The sequence below is a fragment of the Ascidia mentula genome, chromosome 9 (genome assembly GCF_947561715.1).
Source record: "Ascidia mentula chromosome 9, kaAscMent1.1, whole genome shotgun sequence".
NCBI classification, from domain to species: domain Eukaryota; kingdom Metazoa; phylum Chordata; class Ascidiacea; order Phlebobranchia; family Ascidiidae; genus Ascidia; species Ascidia mentula.
Window position 1 is genome coordinate 9,685,967 of NC_138574.1, and position 19,286 is coordinate 9,705,252.

The 19,286-nt window shown below is 35.7% G+C and overlaps 1 protein-coding gene across 3 annotated transcripts; it reads left to right on the forward strand.

The window, feature by feature from the left end:
* Positions 1 to 12,813: 12,813 nt before the first annotated feature.
* Positions 12,814 to 18,972, forward strand: LOC145913658 (receptor tyrosine-protein kinase erbB-2-like). 3 transcript variants are annotated; one of them, XM_083001396.1, is made up of 9 exons: positions 12,814 to 12,987; positions 13,925 to 14,031; positions 14,535 to 14,720; positions 15,744 to 15,878; positions 16,042 to 16,134; positions 16,462 to 16,598; positions 16,900 to 17,095; positions 17,697 to 17,786; positions 17,978 to 18,972. In XM_083001396.1, the coding sequence occupies exons 4-7, from the start codon at positions 15,791 to 15,793 to the stop codon at positions 16,942 to 16,944; spliced, it is 363 nt and encodes a 120-aa protein (XP_082857522.1). In that variant the 5' UTR covers positions 12,814 to 12,987; positions 13,925 to 14,031; positions 14,535 to 14,720; positions 15,744 to 15,790; the 3' UTR covers positions 16,945 to 17,095; positions 17,697 to 17,786; positions 17,978 to 18,972. The 3 variants fall into 3 exon arrangements, with proteins under 3 accessions (XP_082857522.1, XP_082857521.1, XP_082857520.1); XM_083001395.1 differs by having other exon boundaries at positions 14,548 to 14,720; XM_083001394.1 differs by lacking the exons at positions 12,814 to 12,987; positions 13,925 to 14,031; positions 14,535 to 14,720; ... (1 more) ...; positions 16,042 to 16,134; positions 16,462 to 16,598 and having other exon boundaries at positions 16,767 to 17,095.
* The last annotated feature ends 314 nt before the right edge of the window (positions 18,973 to 19,286 follow it).

The following is a 19,286-nucleotide window of genomic DNA, read 5'->3' on the forward strand; positions in this document are numbered from 1 at the left end:
ATTTTACTTATCTTTTGTACATTGGCAAACAATTAGTTCCTGGTTAATTGAGACACCAGAAGGTTGCAATAAACTTTTGTATTCGAGAGGTGTGATAATACAGATGACCTCAATGAATTTTAAGGATTATAATTGCAACACGGGGGCAATATAGGACCAAATCACAAATTATTGAAACCCTAAGATAATGCATATGAAAAGTGATAACTCTAAATAATTTAATTTATATTCAGCTTACTGCATCGCGAACTCCACATCGGTATGGTCAAACCACAATTGCAGTGATGGAATGTTTTGTAAGTTCAAAGACCGGCAGTTATATTTTTCAACAAAACTAAAGTGTTAACTGTATTAAACTGCGCGCTTAAACGTTTAGCGTTCGGCTGAATAAATGATAGCTGGTATAAATAATACTTTGTTCTAGTGACTGGGTTTTCCGCATCTGATATAGGAGTTGTGGTTGGAGGTGACTTGACATGTGATCAAAATTGTTCTTCTCCATACGGTGGGTCTTTATGTGTTCATGTAACATTGCCAACTCAGACCAAACTATTTACGTTTTATGCGTCAAACTTTTCCTACGTAAACATTACTTAAAGTTCTTGTGGGTGAACGTGTTACATTTTTAAAAATAGGCAGGTTAAGGTAGAGAAGATCTATAAACAAAATATACGGAAATGTTAAAGACTGATTTTGTTCCGAAGCCCTCTGGAACTGTATCTCGGTCCCCTTGGGGCAATGAAAATCCCCAGATTGGGAACCATTGCGTTAATTTTTTTGGGGAGTTTTACGGCAAGAATCTGGTGGTCATGATTCTAAATAAAGTAAATTTTGTGTTATTTTTCGTCTGTTGCTGTTTACAGGATCACTGCCAACTGCAACAAGAGCTTGTATTCTGGACAACGGGACCGCATATTGGCAAGATCCTGTTGCTATTAACTGCACTATAGGCAACTTAAGCTTAATAAGCGACGAGTTAGAAAGAGCTGAATTTATGGTGGCTCTTACATCCAGTGCATCGGTAACTACAACCGTCATCAACGAAGTGATCACCGAACTGGGGAAGTTTGTTGTTGCGGATAACTCGCAGGTGAACGAAAGCATGTGCACAATTTATCGTGAATATGCAAACAAATAAGGTAACATAAAATACGCAAATATGTTTACTTGAAGTAACATATTTTCTTTGGATCCGCTTATCTCTGCTTTACTCATTAATACGCAGTTGGCAAAATAGTATGAAAACGCTAAAAAACGTTACGTCAAAGTTTAATCACGTACTTTTCCATTTTAATCGCCTTTAACCCATTTATGTGTGTAGATTGCCGTCACGCTTCTTCAAACTATCAACAACCTTATCGTACTTGCTGGCAGCAATAACAACGATCTTGCCACCACAATTACTTCACGTTCAGAAGAGTGGGTATTACCATAGATCCTTATTATTAAACGCTTGGCTGTTGCCTTTATTTGTTTAAAGAACAAGTTTGATATGTTTTAAATTACTTTTTCAGCTTATTTTGTGTAAGGCTTTTACCAACGTACATGTTGAAGATGTGTTACTTTAGGTTAACGGACGTGGTTGACAGCAAAGTGCTCCTTAATTCAAACTTCACAAGTTACAGCGAAATGTTGAGCAATGTGGCCATTGCGAACTTTATATCAGGTAATCTGTGCATGTTCCTGTTCCCTTCATTACTTTTATCATGAAGCCCACAGAAATTATTCCTAGTTGATTCAAATAGCTCATTTACGTCTTTCGAAATGCGAAACGTTTGGAACCTGTGTTTTTTTCTGATATCGCAAGATCAGAAAATAACCGTTTGTACTGTTCAGACCATTTTTTTAAGATTTTTTCACCCTATTTTAAAAAAGTATTTCATTTTGTCGTATTGACAGCTACAGGAAAATCATGATTAATAATCCAATGTAGGTACAAACAGTGTTTCATTTGGAACTGACAGGACTGATTCAATGGCTTGGTTCGAAACAGGAACATCGAATAATTCTTGGTTAAACTCTGCTCACATAACAGCGAGTGAGTAAACAAATGTTTGTTTGTGATGTATTGTGTTATGTTACTTAACCCTTTCCAAACCAAATACCTCCTCGGGGGTGGGTGCGCAGTGTTTTTGAGTGCCAAGTCCTCCTTCAGGGTGTATAGCGCTGATTTCTGTGTAACAGTCGCTTAATATCGATTTCACGCTTTATCAATTACTTTTCATGCGGAAAAAGAGCAGAGCTAAATAATGATGAAAATTTTGTGTTGTAAAAATTGGGGTCCCTCCAACTAAAGCTGTTTTCAAATACGGGGTTACAGGTTAAAAAATAATATGCTTAATAACCATTTTAATCTTTAATTTTGATAAAGGATGAATCAAACTATTTTTGATAGTTTTTTCCTAAAATGAAAACATTTCTTTGGCTCAGCATCACGCGCTGTTGGAGATTTTGGCTTCAAAGCTTATTCCAACTGCCTACTCCATGGAAACCAGTGCGACAGAACTGGCATCACATCCAGCAGTATTGAACCATTTTTTAACAGCATCATTATCGGTGCGTTGATACCTCCGAACACCCAACTGGACCTCACATTCGAGTTATTTCTGGTACGTGCATTGGGATTACGTAACTCTTCCTATTCTCCTACAGGACCAACGGATGTCCATTAAACCATGGGTTTATGACTGTGTGTTTTCCTGTTAACGTTTAATTGGTGGCGGGATCGTTGGTGGTGATTTAAGGGCGAAGATTGTACACAACGTAAGACCTGTGTTTACCCGGGAACTCAAGCTTACGACTTATTGGAAAACTAGATATCATAGTCACGGGTGTTTGGCGTAAAAACAGTTTTGTCGTCCAGTGTTAAACGCTGTTCCTCGTCGTACGATAAAATCAGAACTTTTAACACTTCCACATGTTGCTGGATGCCTTTTTTTAGAATTTTTATTGTAAGTAACGAAACTAATACGGCACATTTCGTGTTTATTGTAAGTAAACAACTGTAGGTATTTTGACCAAAAAAATATATTTGAAAACCTTCAGCTATGCCATTACCAACCCTTAAACTTGATTTGATTTAATTGCAGTCGTAAACATTGTTCAAACATTTAATATTAAAGTGAATCATAAACAAATCAGACTCTAGTAACGCCGCACCGGATGGGGTTTGAACTATCAAACCTTCGCATTTATGGTCCGTGGCCTATTAATTAAGTAAAACAAGCTTTTCAATTCTGTATATATTCGACGTTAACAACTGTTCACTTTATCAGAACGAGGCAGAATTTCAGGATGTCGCGTGCATGATATGGGATGGAACGCAATGGAAAGTTTCAGGATGTCACATAACAAACAGCGATCTAGCGTCAATAAAAAGCTCAGTCACATTTCAATGCACAGGGAGTGGAGATTACATCGTGCAAACCGTAAGCAAAGACTCCATCTTTACACATTCCAATACAGTTTTCGACATACTTCTTAACAAACCGCAATTTATTACACTAAAATCGCAGAGTTGAGTTTCAAAACTTAAATATGAGATGAAAAACTTGACAAAATTTGGGCCCAAAATTGCAATAATATAAATTCATCTGATTTTGTCTTGTGTACAGAAATATCTTCAAGAGGTTGTCGTTTTACCTGGCCTAACTGATGCTGAGATCGCTGGGATTGCGGTTGGAGCAGCCGCTGGTGTTGCACTTATCGCTGGAGGAGGTTACTATGGTTATTCGCAATCCAAAAAGAAAAAGAAGAACAAAGTTAAGGTAAACGAGAAAAGCAGAGCGTTTCGTAAAGTGCGCGGTCCTTGTTAATTTATCTGGACTTCTTGTCACGTCCAGTTTACCTGGAAGTTGTGCATTATCTTTGAATAAAATATGTGACTTGTGACATAACAAACAGCAAAAATTTGGAAATAGTTTTTTTTTATTCAAATGAAAACCATTGCACTGTTTAATAAAATTACTCGAATGGGGTGAAAAAAAAGTATTTTAACTTGAATGCAAGTTCAGTTAGAGGCAAATCAGTTTGGAGTCACAACTACGTACATGTCCGATGTGAATTAACTATACAGACACTTTCAATATTTTTTGCAGACTATTGAACCAATAGAGGGGACGCATGAAATGACTCCGGTGGACTAGTTGACTACGCTAGCTAAGAACAATTCCACCCACTCCACCCACGCAACACCTATTACTTTGCACGTAAAATACAATTTAGTAAACCAAGTCCTAATTTGAAACCAAACCGCCGTAGCGCGTCGTTTGCGCGTACCAACAGTTACTATCGCCGCTTCCATGGCAACGGACAAACACAACGCAGGGGGCATCTGTCGTGTGATGTGTGCTGTGGATGTCTGTTTGATGAGGCTCCTATACCAGTGCTGTTTTCTTCGAGGCAAATGTTGTCGCCAAACATCGCCAATGAACTGCCTTATGCAAACCGCAGGATTAAAGTACAAACATTGCCTTTGAGACATAACGGCAGCACAGGCAGCAGTCCTATATAACTAAATTGTAAGTATTTCCCCTAATATATGGTGTTTGATCTGTTTCCATGCTTTCACCTTCCGTTTTTGCACTTGCGCCTTTCGCAACAAATTAAAAGCTCCCATATAAGGGAAATACTTTTTTGCTGCTTTTGGCATTTTTTTCTTTCCAGTTATGTAGATATAGCCGACCTAAGCTGTTCGACAATGGAGAGCACAAGATGTTCACTTGCATGATAAATGCATAGTTTTCTTAATGTATAGAAAAAGTACACAAAAAATTGCTCGATATAAAATCTACATGTTGTTAAATTTACTTTCGAAAGTGGTTCCCGTGATTTGTTGGGCAATGTTTATGTCGCAATGTTGGCAAGAACAAACCCATTGTCGCGTAAACTCGTTCAAAAAGAATGGTAGTTGTTCATACTTACGGTCGTACCAATGCGTATGTATTAGTTCAAAAGTACAGAAAAAACACTTCCAAACACTGGCTATTTCGGCGCAGCGGGATCAAATGGACGCTTTGAGGTGTCGCATCACTGTAAATTGCTGCAATGAGCTCATATAGTGTAAACAGTCGAAGCGGACCGACGTTTAAACACACATGTAAGGCTTTCGTTTTTTCGAGTAATATTACCTGTTTATACCTATTTTATTTTTGAAATATTTCAAGGGTATCGATCGTCGTACGTTGGACAAACAAAGAACACCTTTTGGTAAGGTTTCATTAGTTGGGTCGTACAGTTGCCGCAGTGGTTTGATCTTCAAATTTTGAACATAACAGGTGTTGAACCGTATCTGATAGGGGTACGGACCTGGAATGATTAAAAACAAGTCAAAATTTAGCGTATATATATATAGCTTTACCAATGTAACACAAGAATTCGTAAACCATAAGCGTGAATTTTCTCTCGTTTTGCTATTTGATACTCTTGTCAACTCTATTTAACGTGTACGGAAGTGAGTTGTATCAAGTTAATGTTTCACCTTACCCGATTAGCTCACAACGGCGCAATGAGGCCTTACAGAAAACTGTCTTATCATATGTAAACTTCGTTGCCATAGGCAGCAAGGGACGCATTTTCAGTCGTACTGTTTGTTGTGCAGTGTTGCCATGGAACAACAGTTTCGCACTGTTGTCTTGAAGCTGCACAACTATTGAGATTTTAATTGAACTTAAATATGTTTTTTATTCCGCGCATTTGATTTGTACGGAATACGTCACAATGACAAGTGACGTAGCTTGAGTCAGATATTTTCCCCCCGGCGTATTTGCAATTTATGGAAGAAGCAATATTACAGAAAATTGTTAGTTTGACGTTTTTTAGTTGTTTTCATTCAAGGTTTACTGAGTTGGAAAGGTTTTTTAACCGTATTGTTTTGAAATACTCCAGACACATTTTACAGTAAAATACATATTTCGGAGACTATTTTGGATTAGAATATTGCCGCATAGAATTTTCGTGTCATTGAAGTCCTCAAGCATGAACGCTTTCCTAAAGTTACTTTTTATTATCACCTTCATTGGGACCGGAGTTTCTGGTCAAGGTAAGATGAAAATTTGAATAAAACGTAACGGCTGATTTATAGAAACACAAAAAGCTAGAGCAATTTTTAATCTGTAACTTTACAAAACAATATAGGGTCTGTGAAAAAAACATGTTAACGCACAACGGATTAGTTTTAAACTATGCGTTTGCGATCAACACAGGGCGTAGTCTTTAGATAACATATATACACACATTCTTTACACAGATATGGTGCGTCGCTTGAACGAGCTTATGGAAGGTGAAAGTAGTGGGGAAAGTAAGTTTTATTTTATCTCTTTGCTGCAGTTTCTAAGTTAGACTTGTATTGTACATCATTCTTGGGAATGTGGCTTTTATATCACCATTACCTGAAAATACGATAAAAAAATACAAATATTCGCTTGAAGTAAGCCACGAATTGCATACATATAAAGACCCTATTCACAGTAACTTAATGAATATATGCCAACAGACCCATGTCAGAGCGATCCTTGTCCTAAACATTCCGACTGCAATCCGAACGGCGAAACCCAGCTGTGCGCGTGTCACGAAAATTACATTGGCCCATCTTGTATTCTAGGTGAGAATATATCATATACTTGTGCATGCTATTGTGACTTATATGCTCTTACAGACGATATATTACCTTGTTAACTTGGTGTTTAATACAAGAACAATTAGTTACTTTTGAAGAGCGTTAATGTGATGATCTTTCGAATTGTTTTTTTTTTGGAAGTCTATTCTCTCAAAAAAACATAGACATGTAACTGTTATTGTAAACCTTATTGAATGCCCACATAGTGTATTGTTTCAATTTTAAACCGCCCTAAAAAATAACTGTTAATGATTCTTATGTATTTAGACCCTTGTTTTGAAGCTGGCGTCTGTGAACAGGGTAATTGCGTTGGAACTTGTACAGGTCAAGAGTGTTTTGCCAACTGTACCTGCAACGAAATGTGGTTCGGGGAAACGTGCGCTCTGCGTAAGTCATTAAAACCTGTTATTTCAAAAAAATGTGAGCAAAATTTTTCATGACCATTCCCTTTCTGGTTTTGCAAAAAGTTACAAATTTGGGAGTTTTGGGACGATAGGCTGTCAATAGTGCATTTAAATACAAAACTATTTGATAGCAAACAACACGTAATGTTGCCGAAATACAATTGAATATTAAACCTTTAATAAGTTAGCTACATGCTTATAGCCACTACATTAATGCCAGTTAAAATATGGCCTTTTCCTTACGTACCACATAAGACCAGTACCACAAACGGTTAATTTCAAATAAGTGATGTTTTAGAGGAATATTGCCATACAAACGAGCCATGTCATGGAGGCAAATGCACGATGGGAGCAACCTCTCACGAATTCAAATGTATTTGCAACGAAACGTGGACTGGAGTCATGTGTGATATACGTAAGTGGAAAAGATGGATAGCAAATAAATATGTTTAAAACTTTTTTTATAATTTTTTTTCTTGGCTTGTCATTTTAACGAATCTGAGATAAAGAATGTCTTGTTTGTTTTACGCACACACCGCGTCGTTCGAAAATTCAAACCGTTTTGTCGAGTGGATTGTACCGTAATGAGATTGTAGCTCATTAACGCTCTCATGTGACAATTTTGATTTTAACACAAGCTTGGATTATTTGGGTTAAAATAAGGAAAAAATCTTATTTAAACCAAATTTTGCATGCAGCTGTTTGCCCAGCAGAAGGTGGTTACCCTGCTACTCCTGGTGGTCAAAGCGCGCCATCTAACGACACTTGCACAGAAGGTTTATACGGTAAGCTAAAACAACTGAAAACTGTGTGGAAATATTAGAAAACGGAAGGCTTTTGTAATAAATCAGCATGATATGCACAAAAAACACAACGAGGCTTTTAACCTCATTAAAAGCAAGTTTGTACCCGAAAAAGAAACTTCCACATTGTGTTTAAATTACCTTTCAATACCTTTGCTGTAACAAAAGTTAAAAATACAAACTATAATAATATTTGACGTTGGTGTAATCTATTTAAACATATTTGAAATGTATGTACCTAATTCTTAATTTGCTTTTATAGACACTGATGATGCTTTTAACGAAGCGAAATATATATGTCTAATTAAAGAAGACTGAAAGATTTTAACCTGAAACGAAAGTTTCTTAGACAGTTGTTATTTGAAATGTAGTTCGCCTTTTATTTGTTCATCGCAGCTGGGAAACCTACCAGTTCTAGAGATTGCGAATTGCTGATTATCGATAGTGCGAAATGGAAGAATGAAACGACTTTAAATTGTTCGGTGGGACTCGAAAACATTACCGACCCCAACCAAAAGGCTTCTACTTTGGAAGTTTTGACGTCCAATCCCAACGCAGTGACCACCGAAGAAGTTCAAACTTATACTAAAATCCTTGTAGACATTTCCGGTACCTCCAACTTGACGTCGAAGGTATATATGTATATCGAGTACATCAGTCATTTTCTTGTGAAAATATTCATTGGCTTGTGAAATTTTAATTAGTTGGAAAACCGAACAAATTCTTGTTTGTTTATTGTGTCTGTATATATTAAATTTTAATTTAATGCAAAGGTTTGACAGTAAACAATAAGTAACCCAGTAACAAAAAGTAACACACTAACAAAAAGTAATACAGACACAATAAACAAACAAGTATTTGTTCGGTTTTGTCGGAATTTGGTTAAAGTACAGTATATAAAGTCTATTTGACATTACGTTAACAGTGCACTTTACCGATATTTCAGACAGCTGACTCTTTGATATCTACAACGAACAATCTAATGGCCGCTGGTAGCTCTGCATCCAGTGCAGATCTGTAAGTTTTTGTCAACAAAAATATACGCCACAAAACATATATACTATAACACAATATTTGGATTTTTCAAAATTTGGTAACTTTTAATTGATATTTCACTTTAGAATCTTTATGTCACTCGCAAACATTGGCTCCAACTTGCAGTTACAAGATTCCCCAGGTCGAATAAGCGGTGATATGTACTTCAGCCAAGTCGAGTCTTCGCTTGGCGTGCTTATATTGAAAGGTAATTCCGTTTTAATAAAATGACACTCGTACAAGTTGTAAAACTTACTGATTGTAAGTTAAAATAATCATCAGATGCGAAAACCAATAATCCCAAATCACTTTAAGATGAGAGATATGAGGGAGCATTAAGTACTACCGAATCTACGTGTACAATGGCAAATCCCTTGCTATCGGTATATTTCAGAAACTGGTGCAACTCTCAGGGCTGTGAATGGGTGGACAATGAACATCGACAAACTTCTAGCGAGAGAAGATCAGTTTGCTGGCGTTAGAATAACATATGGAACAAATTCTTCGTCACCGGTTGGCAAAAACTATATCTCAACTACAAACGGTAAAAAAAGTTTAGAAAACATACTTTCAGCAGAAAAGTTTCTATTCACGTCTTATTGTTATTATTATTATTGTCGTTAGTGTTCAAAAAGTGCCATTGCGGAAGGGACGTTTAGAATTTTTTGGCTAGTAGTGTATTTTATTGGTGTACTAATTTGACATTTTATTGAACAAACTGTGGTTTAAATCTACAGGCCAGAAAGTTTTATTTGTGATGTATGCAAGTGATGTCCTGTTTGCTACCGAGCCAAGAGAAACAATTAACAGTATTCTATTCTCCGTTGATACCATAGGGAAGATCACGCTCAAATTCCAACTTTTAGAGGTGATGGTAACAGAAACTAACTATACACAATCTAACGATTTATTTGATATTGTTTTTCAAATTTCTGTGCATAACTGATTTCTTTGATTCGGTCCACGAAAAGTAAATTTACAATTACAGTGGTACGACATCAACATGGACGGTTACCATGACAACGGTACGCACGTGATTACCCCTGAGTGCGTTCAGTGGACGAACAACAGTGAGTGGAAAGCTGGAAACTGTAATGAAACTCTTACCTTCGAAGAATCCAACATTTTCTTCAATTGTACGTGTGACAACACAAACGGAACGTTTGCCGTTAGAATGGTGGGTACACATTTATTCCAAGTGACATAAACCGCCCATTGTCAACAACAGGTCATATAAACATAAAGATACTAATTCGCCGGGTCGTAACGTTTGCCCACAGATATTCAATAAGTAATCAACTAATTGTTTTTAGTCCAACTTGGTGGCAAACAAACATTCACAAGTTTTAACGAGAAAACTATAACCATGTGTTCTTTGACAAACATTTGGCGACACGTCGTCATTTCCAAATAAGTTTAACCCAACTTTATCTGCGTGTAGACAGAAACAGTTAAGCCAATTACAACCGCTGCAACACCATTGTCTTCCGGGACAGAGGGAGGTGGTAGTGGGGGATTGGAGGACTGGGTGATTGCTGTAATTGCCGTCGGTGGAGTGGCTGTTATCGTAGTGGTGGCGATTATCGTATATTGCTGTTGTTGCAAAAACAAAAACAAAGGCAAAGTCGAGACTATTGACAGTACAGAGATGACGGTGAGTTATACAAAAGTTGTACAGGTTGCAATTCATTGTTGGTTCAAAGTAGCAGCAGCAAGACATACAATCTACCTACTGAAATTACACGAAAACACGCTGTTACAACATAAGTGGAAAAATAGTCAAAAAGTTTAAAAAAAAACAACAAGAAAGTTTGTCTGATAAGGCCAATAAATTTTAAGGAAGGCTATCCTAGACTCAATTCATGTTGGCTTTGCAGGAGCAAGCGGAGGTTAAAGAAAAAAAGGACGAGGAAAGGCCGGCGTCAAAAGAAGCTTGGTAAGACGGTGAAGCTAAACCTGAAGCAAGTTAGATGGGTTCACCCATCATTTACCCTTACGGCAATTATGTGGCCCGTTTGTTAAGTTTGTTTTAATCTTCGATTTACCTGATGAACTCGCACTGTTTTGTATGCTTCTATTTTGTTTAAGAAGTGCCGGTTCACAACTGTCAAATCAGGTACAATTTAAAAAGGCTGGAAAAACTTTGGTCGCAAACTAAATTTTGACTAATTTGTTACGTGATACGTCCTCTAAATAGTGTTTTTTCCTGTGATTTTGTTGTTTGCTGTAAAAAGTTAGAAATTTTAGGCTTTTCGGTTTCGCTTTACGTAAAGCTTGCTTGTTTCTTGTTTGTGTTTATCATCCGCCCTAATTTATAAGCAATGAATATTTTTATTTGTGATTTTTTACAAGCGTTTCCATTAATAACCTTTTCAGTTCACAATTCTCACACATGTGTGTAGATATTTTTACATTGTTTGAGGACTTTTCTCCATATAAACTCAAACCAGATGATATTGGACAACCAGAGAAAAACAATCTTAACACGGAAAGGACATGGGTACCACCTATGCTTCTTAACCCAATCCTGACCACCACACATATTTTCGGATTTCAGTGGAAGGCTAAGGTTCCGCAACGTAATTGACTGGAAATCATATCACTGTGACCTTGCTACCACAAAAGGTGTCAGGCCTCTAAACTGCGCCGTGCCTCTGCTGTCCATGGATGACTTTGTAAGCAGACAAATGTAAAGTGCATGTGTAACGTTTATCTTTCTCAAGACTCGTAAGACGTACTTCAAACCAGTAGGGTATATATGTCTTCATTAAAAAAACAAGCGATCAGAAAGAAAGCTCTGTACACAACGAGTCCTTTGCGTTACTGCCACACATACATACTCTCAGGTAAACGCACCAAAAGCAGTCATAGAAAACATATTGTCGGTCGCTAGAGGCGTTAAAAGAGATGACGATAAAAACATGTAACACAGGTTCCAAAATTCACCATCAACTAACGTCAAACAAGTATGTAACTGACAAGAACCCCATAGTGAAAAAATGAACATAGCGCATAACCTGAACATAAGCATAAAGGATGATTACTAATTTTTAAGAGAGCGTGCGTTCGTTACAATGAGACAACAAGAATATAACGTGAGTGATGAAAAGGGATTACGAAAGCGTTTTTATAACGAAGTGTCAGAAAAATTTTAAATTGTCTAACCGGATGACAGATGGCTGTGGGAGTTCTGCAGGAAAACCTAACTCCGTCTGCATTCTTCGTTTCGTCAGGTCATGAACATACGTGGTGTTCAGGATTAGGTCCAGAAACATGTGTGGTGATATATTAAATAAATATTAAACCCTGGTGACGCATTTTATCATGAAGTTACATGACGTTGTAATAGAAACTTCCAAAAACTAATTTATTGTAAAACCAATTTACCTCTGCAGTGAACAATAAAAAAGCGATTTGTTATTGCTTATTTTGTTCTTTTCGGTTGGGTAAAGACTCAAAGAATAATTAGTTAAACTGAGGTTAGTTGGCCGACTCAGGTAAAGTGGACCCATGAAACATTTTGTTAATTTAATAAATATATAGCGCCACCTTAAACCTGAAATTTTGTCACGTTGTTTACATGGTTCCGCTACGCTGGCCTCACTCCAAAACATTCGTTTTTTGGATTGTAGCCGACGATATACGGTTTTAATGTTTACGAACACACGCGTTCTAGCACCCAAAAACTTCGTATTATTATGTTATGGCGAATTTAATTTAGTACATTAAAATTTTGTTTCGGTTAACCAAATGAATTTCGCATTTGCGTTGTCTTTTATGAGATTACGTCGTGTAGTATTAAGAAGCCAAGTGCGGAATCGTACGTCAAACAAAATGTTTGTAGTTACAAATTGGCATTTTGTCCCAATTTAATTTTCTAGGATCCTATCACTTAACTTAAAGATGCAACCATATTTCTTATTACAAAATTTGTCTTGTCATTTTACAGGACAGCAAGCTTACTATCAATATATGACAACACTTAATGTGAAAGGTTGATATCCGGACATAGTCACAATACCCAACACCAAGCAACCTCTAGCTGGATTCCCTGGCAATTGTTTTACTATGGAGGTAGCAATTCTTACTTTGTGGGTTCTTGCCATTTGTCAAGTTTGCACTTCACCAGGTAACCATGCTGTATATTATATTCATTTGTTTTACAAATAATAAATTAATTGGGTCAAAAATAGTTTTGGGACAATAAATTAAATTGATGTTGGTTCTCAATACTAAATTGATGTTGGTATTTTCGTGTGGTGATCCATACTTGGTTTTGCTTTGATTTTAAAATAAATAACTAACAGTTTGTTTTGTTAACAGAAAAAATGTTGTATGCATTATTAATGCATAAATATTTAACCTTTGATGGCAATTTACTTTCCAAAGAATAATGCTTTTTAAACAAGATGCTTTGTCACAATGGCTATTTTGAATGGGTAGTTCATGCATGCAAGCGATATTATCATCTTAAAATAGGTCTGAGGGTCGAAGAAGTAATATCGTCATGAAAAAATTTACTCATTCTTCATGTGTTGCCAGCAGCTAGCTTCCTGTGGTGAAGCCTCCAGTATGGAATTTCTTTGTGAATACATGTTATGTTTCAGCCACTCTCCAACGTCATGGATTTGGTTGCATTTAAACCATTCAGCCACATTATAAAACTGGCCTTTTTAATGCTAACCACCAACTTACTGTTTTTTTATCGCCAATTATATACAATTTTTGAAGTTACTTTTTCACAATAAATATGCATGCTGTTATGTTCCGATTGCAAACAGTTACAACAATAAAAAATATCCAACCTTAATATGGCAGAAACATTTTGTTTTATATTCAATTTTTTTTAAACTATTATTGTTCTTAAACTACAGCGAAATTATGTATTGTTTCTAATTTTCTTTACAAGATTATTATGTACACGCATATCTAAGTTTTGTATTATTATTATAACATTACACCATAACATTTCATTTTTTATATACCTAAAAACATGAATATACTCATGATAATTAAATTTACATTATTTATATTTTTAAAATCAAAGTTTGTTTCATTAAATTTAGATCCCATTAAATTTAGAAGATATGCCCACCAACTTTAGAATGTACCTTTCCAAAAACACCAATTCTTTTGCACCAGCCAGATCAGTGTTGTCCAAAGACTGTTTGTGGTAAGTGCTTTGTCACATTTGCAGTAGATATAGTTGCCACATGTTTAAGAGCTCAAAAGCAACTTCAACAGGATTCACCATTGACAAGTTTATACATAGTTATTCTTGTTCAGTGCAAATATGCTCTGTTATCAAAACAATGGCTCTCAATAGCTCATTTTACATGTATCGTAGCAATAAATAGTATATATGTGTGTTAAGAAATAGAAACAGACAGTACCACAATATGACCTGATTAAAAATTGTATGAAGTATTTCAAAACTGATTTCCATGAAATCGACCCACAAAGCTGTGCAACATGCACAAATTTTCGCATAGTTTACATTGTACATTTTTTTGACATATTGGGTTGGAAGCAAATCCTTTTTTACAAGTATGATTGCTTAATGTTTTAAACTAAAATAAAAAAAGAAATTACTTTTTGACCAAAAGTAGACAAATTAAATCCTGCTTCAAAACAAAATGGCATAAAATGCATGCTGTGGTCATGCCATTAATTTAGTTTTTCCGTTAAGTTTGCAAAGGAACGAACACAAGGACTTCACGGACGCCTGTGAGTTCAGACAGTCACTACAGGGATTTGGAACAACGTTATACGAATTGCACACTCGTTGATGGAAATCTCGAACTTGTGTTGATTACTCCAAATCCTAACAGCAATGTTGTCAAACCTATAGAGTTTACAAAGGTGCAATATTTTAAAATGTTAAACTCTGTTTAATTGTATATAATTCTTTTCAGTGGGATAATGATGAATCAAATAATTTTGCTATGTTTATATTATGTCTATGTTTGATGTAATGGTATACCTTAAGTAGCAGCAAATTATGTTTGTGCTTTTAATCTAAATAATTTAATCAATTTTGACAAAAACAGTATTTATTCATTTATTTAATGCTCCCACATTTCAAAAACTCCAAGTAAATAACAAAAGTTGGTATTGTTTGCTTCTTAATAATTCTTTTTCTCTGGTTAGCTTCTCATGTGAAACATGTATATACATACAATAAAATGTCTTTATATATTTACATAAATTTTAACCATATATACTCATAATTTACTTAAATCACAATACTACGCTGTTGTTGATCAATGATCTTTTTTTTGTAAAACACATAGAGCAAGTGACGGGATACATCTTGATTTCACGAGTTTTTGTGGACTACATTGACCTCTCATCATTGCGTCTTATTCGTGGCACTGAAAAGTACACTGATAGCAGTAACGCAAACACACGCTGCCCTGTGACAAACAACCAATTCGTGGGTGCCACAAGGCAGACAATATGCACTCTTTGTGAAGCATTGTGATGACAAAAAACAGAATTACCTACGTGAATTACACATGCAGAACTTAACAGGTTTGTATGTTGTAGGATTATTCTCTGTCCTTAATGCACAGTGTATCAAAACTGTTATGAGGGATGAAATTCCGCTTTGTACAATTTGTACATGTCTGTGTTGAAGCAATATTTTATTATAAATGATCAAACAGGTTTTGAGCTTTGTAAATGATTCTGGCAATCATTCTCCTTTTTATGTTACAATAGCCACAACGATTCATATTTATAATAATTTATGTCACATGTTTTCAAGTCATAAGTAAAAAGCTGACTGATTTTAGACCACAGAAATAATTTCCATGCTTCTTGTGTTTGCAACATTTTGAACTAATACCTCAATATATGTCCAATAAAACTCTTTTTATGCAGAAATATTGGATGGGGATGTTGGGTTTGTCAACAACAGCCTCTGTAACATGAACAATATCATCTGGGAAGGGGAAATATTTAAACTTGGATCAACGCAAAAGTTGATCGACAACAATTTTAAGAACTTCAGGCAATGTAAGTGAAAACAATATTTTGTCGGTTTTACTTAAAACCATTCTTATTTAGGTGGGGAATCAAATAAACAACTTATAAAATAAACAAAAAATAATATTCACATCAGCTTAAGTTACTGCATAAAATAAAGTAGGATGCAAAACTGCATTTGTTTTTCAATCAGGTCCGACATGCAATTTTTGTTCTCCTGTTTCTGTCAAAGGCATTGCTCGTACTGACTACTGCTGGGGAAACTCAACAAGCCTCTGTCAAAGAAGTGAGTTAAGAATTTTAATATGACATGTTTTGACATGAAACTATGTTTAGATTTATCAATAGTTTACTGGCATCTTATGAAATGGTAATACTAATACAACAAACAATGTCCAACAGTATGTTGAAAAATTATGACACCGGCTTAGCTGGCGTATGTTAGAGAAAACAGTTTGCTTGTTTATTGAACCAAACATTTGGTTTTTGTTAACATAGCTGTAATACTGTAGTAAACAAGTATATACCATGTAAAAAAAATTTCATCAATTGCAAATAGTTTTGAACATTTGTTGTAGTGTTACCTAATAGGTATATATACATTTTCCTTTAGTTACCAGAAGTGTGTGTCCAAACTGCAGAGGTCCATGCAACCGCAAAGGGGTTTGTTGCAGTGATTCATGTGCTGGAGGGAGTCTTGACACCATGCCTGCAATCATCGCAACAAATGAAAAAGCAAAGTATTGTGTGGTATGAATAAGACATTTTAGGTTATCCAACAACAGCTAAATGTTTTGCATTTTGTTTATTTGATATTTTTGTGTGCATGTCATCTGTGTAATATGGAATATTTTTTTGTATTTGAAAAAACATCCTAGCATTGTGAGATATGGGTTTTGTCTGGAGGTTTTTGAACCTGACAGGTTGTGGTTTACACATGAAACTATCACAGACTTTGATATCTCTGGTATGTGTAAACATTCTTTCAACATCAATTCCCTTTATACTGAATATAATAATTATTTCAACGTGTTTATGTTTTGCTTCCAAGTTTCATGCCATGAGAATTGCGACCAAGGTTGTTGGGGAAAATTAAAAACACAGTGCAGAAAATGTAAATATTTTACCGATGGAACAAATGCTTTTGGACAATTCACAAGCAAGTGGATACTAGACCCACAAACTGGATATGTTATGCCTGGGCGTAATGTAACTACTTGTGTCAAGGAATGTGATTTTGGAAAAGGGTAATCTATGCATTGTTTACTTAAGTGTTTACCTATTTTTTCCAAATGGAATTCAGCATTTTACACATTATTTTAACTGTAAAATATCTACTACAATCAAAATAGAGTATGCAGTTTAATTTTTTTCAATGTTGTTGTGTAACACTGGCATCTCTAGAAACTGTGGCTACCAATTTTTGAAATTATACTGTTGTTTTTGTTTAAAATACAGCCTACTGTTCACAATAGTTTTCTTGCAAGACTCCTGCAAAAGTTTTTCAAACCCCTGTTTTCAGTGAATTTTGGGACAAGAAACTCCCTGAATGTGTCATCTCACTTAAGAAACTTAAACACAGATGTTTTTTTGCATATACTAATTGTTTGCGCAACATATTATTTTCCTTTACATTTATGTTGGTCTTTATGCCAAAGTTATTTTTATTTAATGTTCACATTTGGATCCCACCTTTTAAATATTTTGTATCACAAAAAAGTTCTAATTTTTCCCTTAATTTGCTTCCAACACTTTATTTTTGCAAAAGTAATTATTGTCCATCATTCTGCTCTTGTAATCTTTGTAATAACCTTAAATATACAATGCTTCTATCTTTCACTTAAACAGGGTCTATCCATCTGATAACAAGGAATGTATTCCCTGCCATAAAGAATGCAAGACAACATGTCATGGATCTTCATCTTACAACTGCACTAAGTAAGATCGGTTTCTGAAATCAAGAGTTTTTCTTTGAAGGAAATTTCACCACTTGTAGACATATCACATGCAACTTAGTCACAGTCAAACATGCACAATTTTTAAAGAGAAATATAGCAATGTGTTTTTTGACAAACATTTTGTAACACATCGTCACCAAATAAGTTTAATCCAACTTTATCTGCGTGTAGACACAAAACAATCAGGCCAAATAGTGGTGGTGGACTGGAGGACTGGGCGATCCCTGTGATAGTCGTCGGTGGAGTGGCTGTTATCATAGAGGTGGCGATCATCGTGTATTGCTGCTTTTGCCAAAATAAAGACACTGTGTAAATTATTTTTTTCGTTTGTCATGTTTGTTTTACTGTTTGATTCACGCAATGCACTCACAGTGTTTTTGTATGTTTCTTTTTTTGTTAAGAAGTGCTGGTTCAAAACCAACAAAACAGGTACAATTTAAAAAGATATGGTTTGGAATTTCGCATGCATACTTGGTAACTTGTTAAAACTTTCACTTATATTGTTGCGTTATACATTGTCTAAAATAGTGTTTTTTTGTGATTTTGCTTGTCTGTTTCAAAAGTCAAAAAGTTTAGGCTTTTTGGTTTTGCTTTACTCATCAAACAAGTTCTAGTGTTTTTGTGTGTATTCGCCTTAAATTGTATAAGCAATGAATATTTCACATTTAATTTTTGACGATCAGTTCCATTAAACATTCAACTACGAATCACAGCACGACCTGACACGCGATGGCAGTAATGTGCAATTTTGGACAGTCAAATAGCCTTGGCGTTGGAACAGTAGAATACGTACCTATTCAATGAAAAAGGCATTTAAAAATTATTGATTCGAGTGATCTTGATCCACTTTACAGAATATTAGCAAGATATTAACGCATGTTTGTTCGGTCGACCGCAAGACAGACGCCGTCAAGCGTTTTAGCTACAAGTTTGTACAGGTGTACATGCTGTTACCACATTGCCCGAAGCGGTTTGTTATAGCTGAAATAAATGCTTTCCACAACAACTTATTGTGAAATACAAATCTCATTTTCGCTTGATTTATGCGCAATTGACCAATCCCTTTCGTGTCTCGTATACTTGCACTTTCTAAATGCCTCGGGACATAAAACTTTTGCCGTCGGCGCAACTGTCTAGCAATGGACAAAAAACGCAACAGCTCACGAGGCGTTTATCAAACCGACAATAAAGATTTTATTGGGTTCTGAATGTACCTGTACTTTGGCAAAACAGTGTAATGTCAGTAGTTAATTATAATACTAGCCACCGATAGTGTATCGAAAAACTGGCAACCACAGGCTTCCAAAAGGGGGTACGAATGTGGCATTAACTGCTGGTGGTCGATGCAGCCGTCAACAAGCTACTAGTTCTTCCTGTTACGTCACAATGCATGCACTCATAGTGGTAAGCATGGTTAACGATTGTATGGGAGAAACGTGTGTTGTTGATTAGGTGACATTTACAGTGGTTACAGCACAGA

What these genes read in the sequence shown, in the direction of transcription:
- LOC145913658 (XM_083001394.1), top strand. Translation starts at nt 16,818, where the DNA reads ATGTGTAAACATTCTTTCAACATCAATTCCCTTTATACTGAATATAAT. An exon ending in GAATGTGATTTTGGAAAAGG is followed by an intron (nt 17,096 to 17,696) that starts GTAATCTATGCA and finishes TCACTTAAACAG; the next exon opens with GGTCTATCCATCTGATAACA. An exon ending in TCATCTTACAACTGCACTAA is followed by an intron (nt 17,787 to 17,977) that starts GTAAGATCGGTT and finishes ATCTGCGTGTAG; the next exon opens with ACACAAAACAATCAGGCCAA.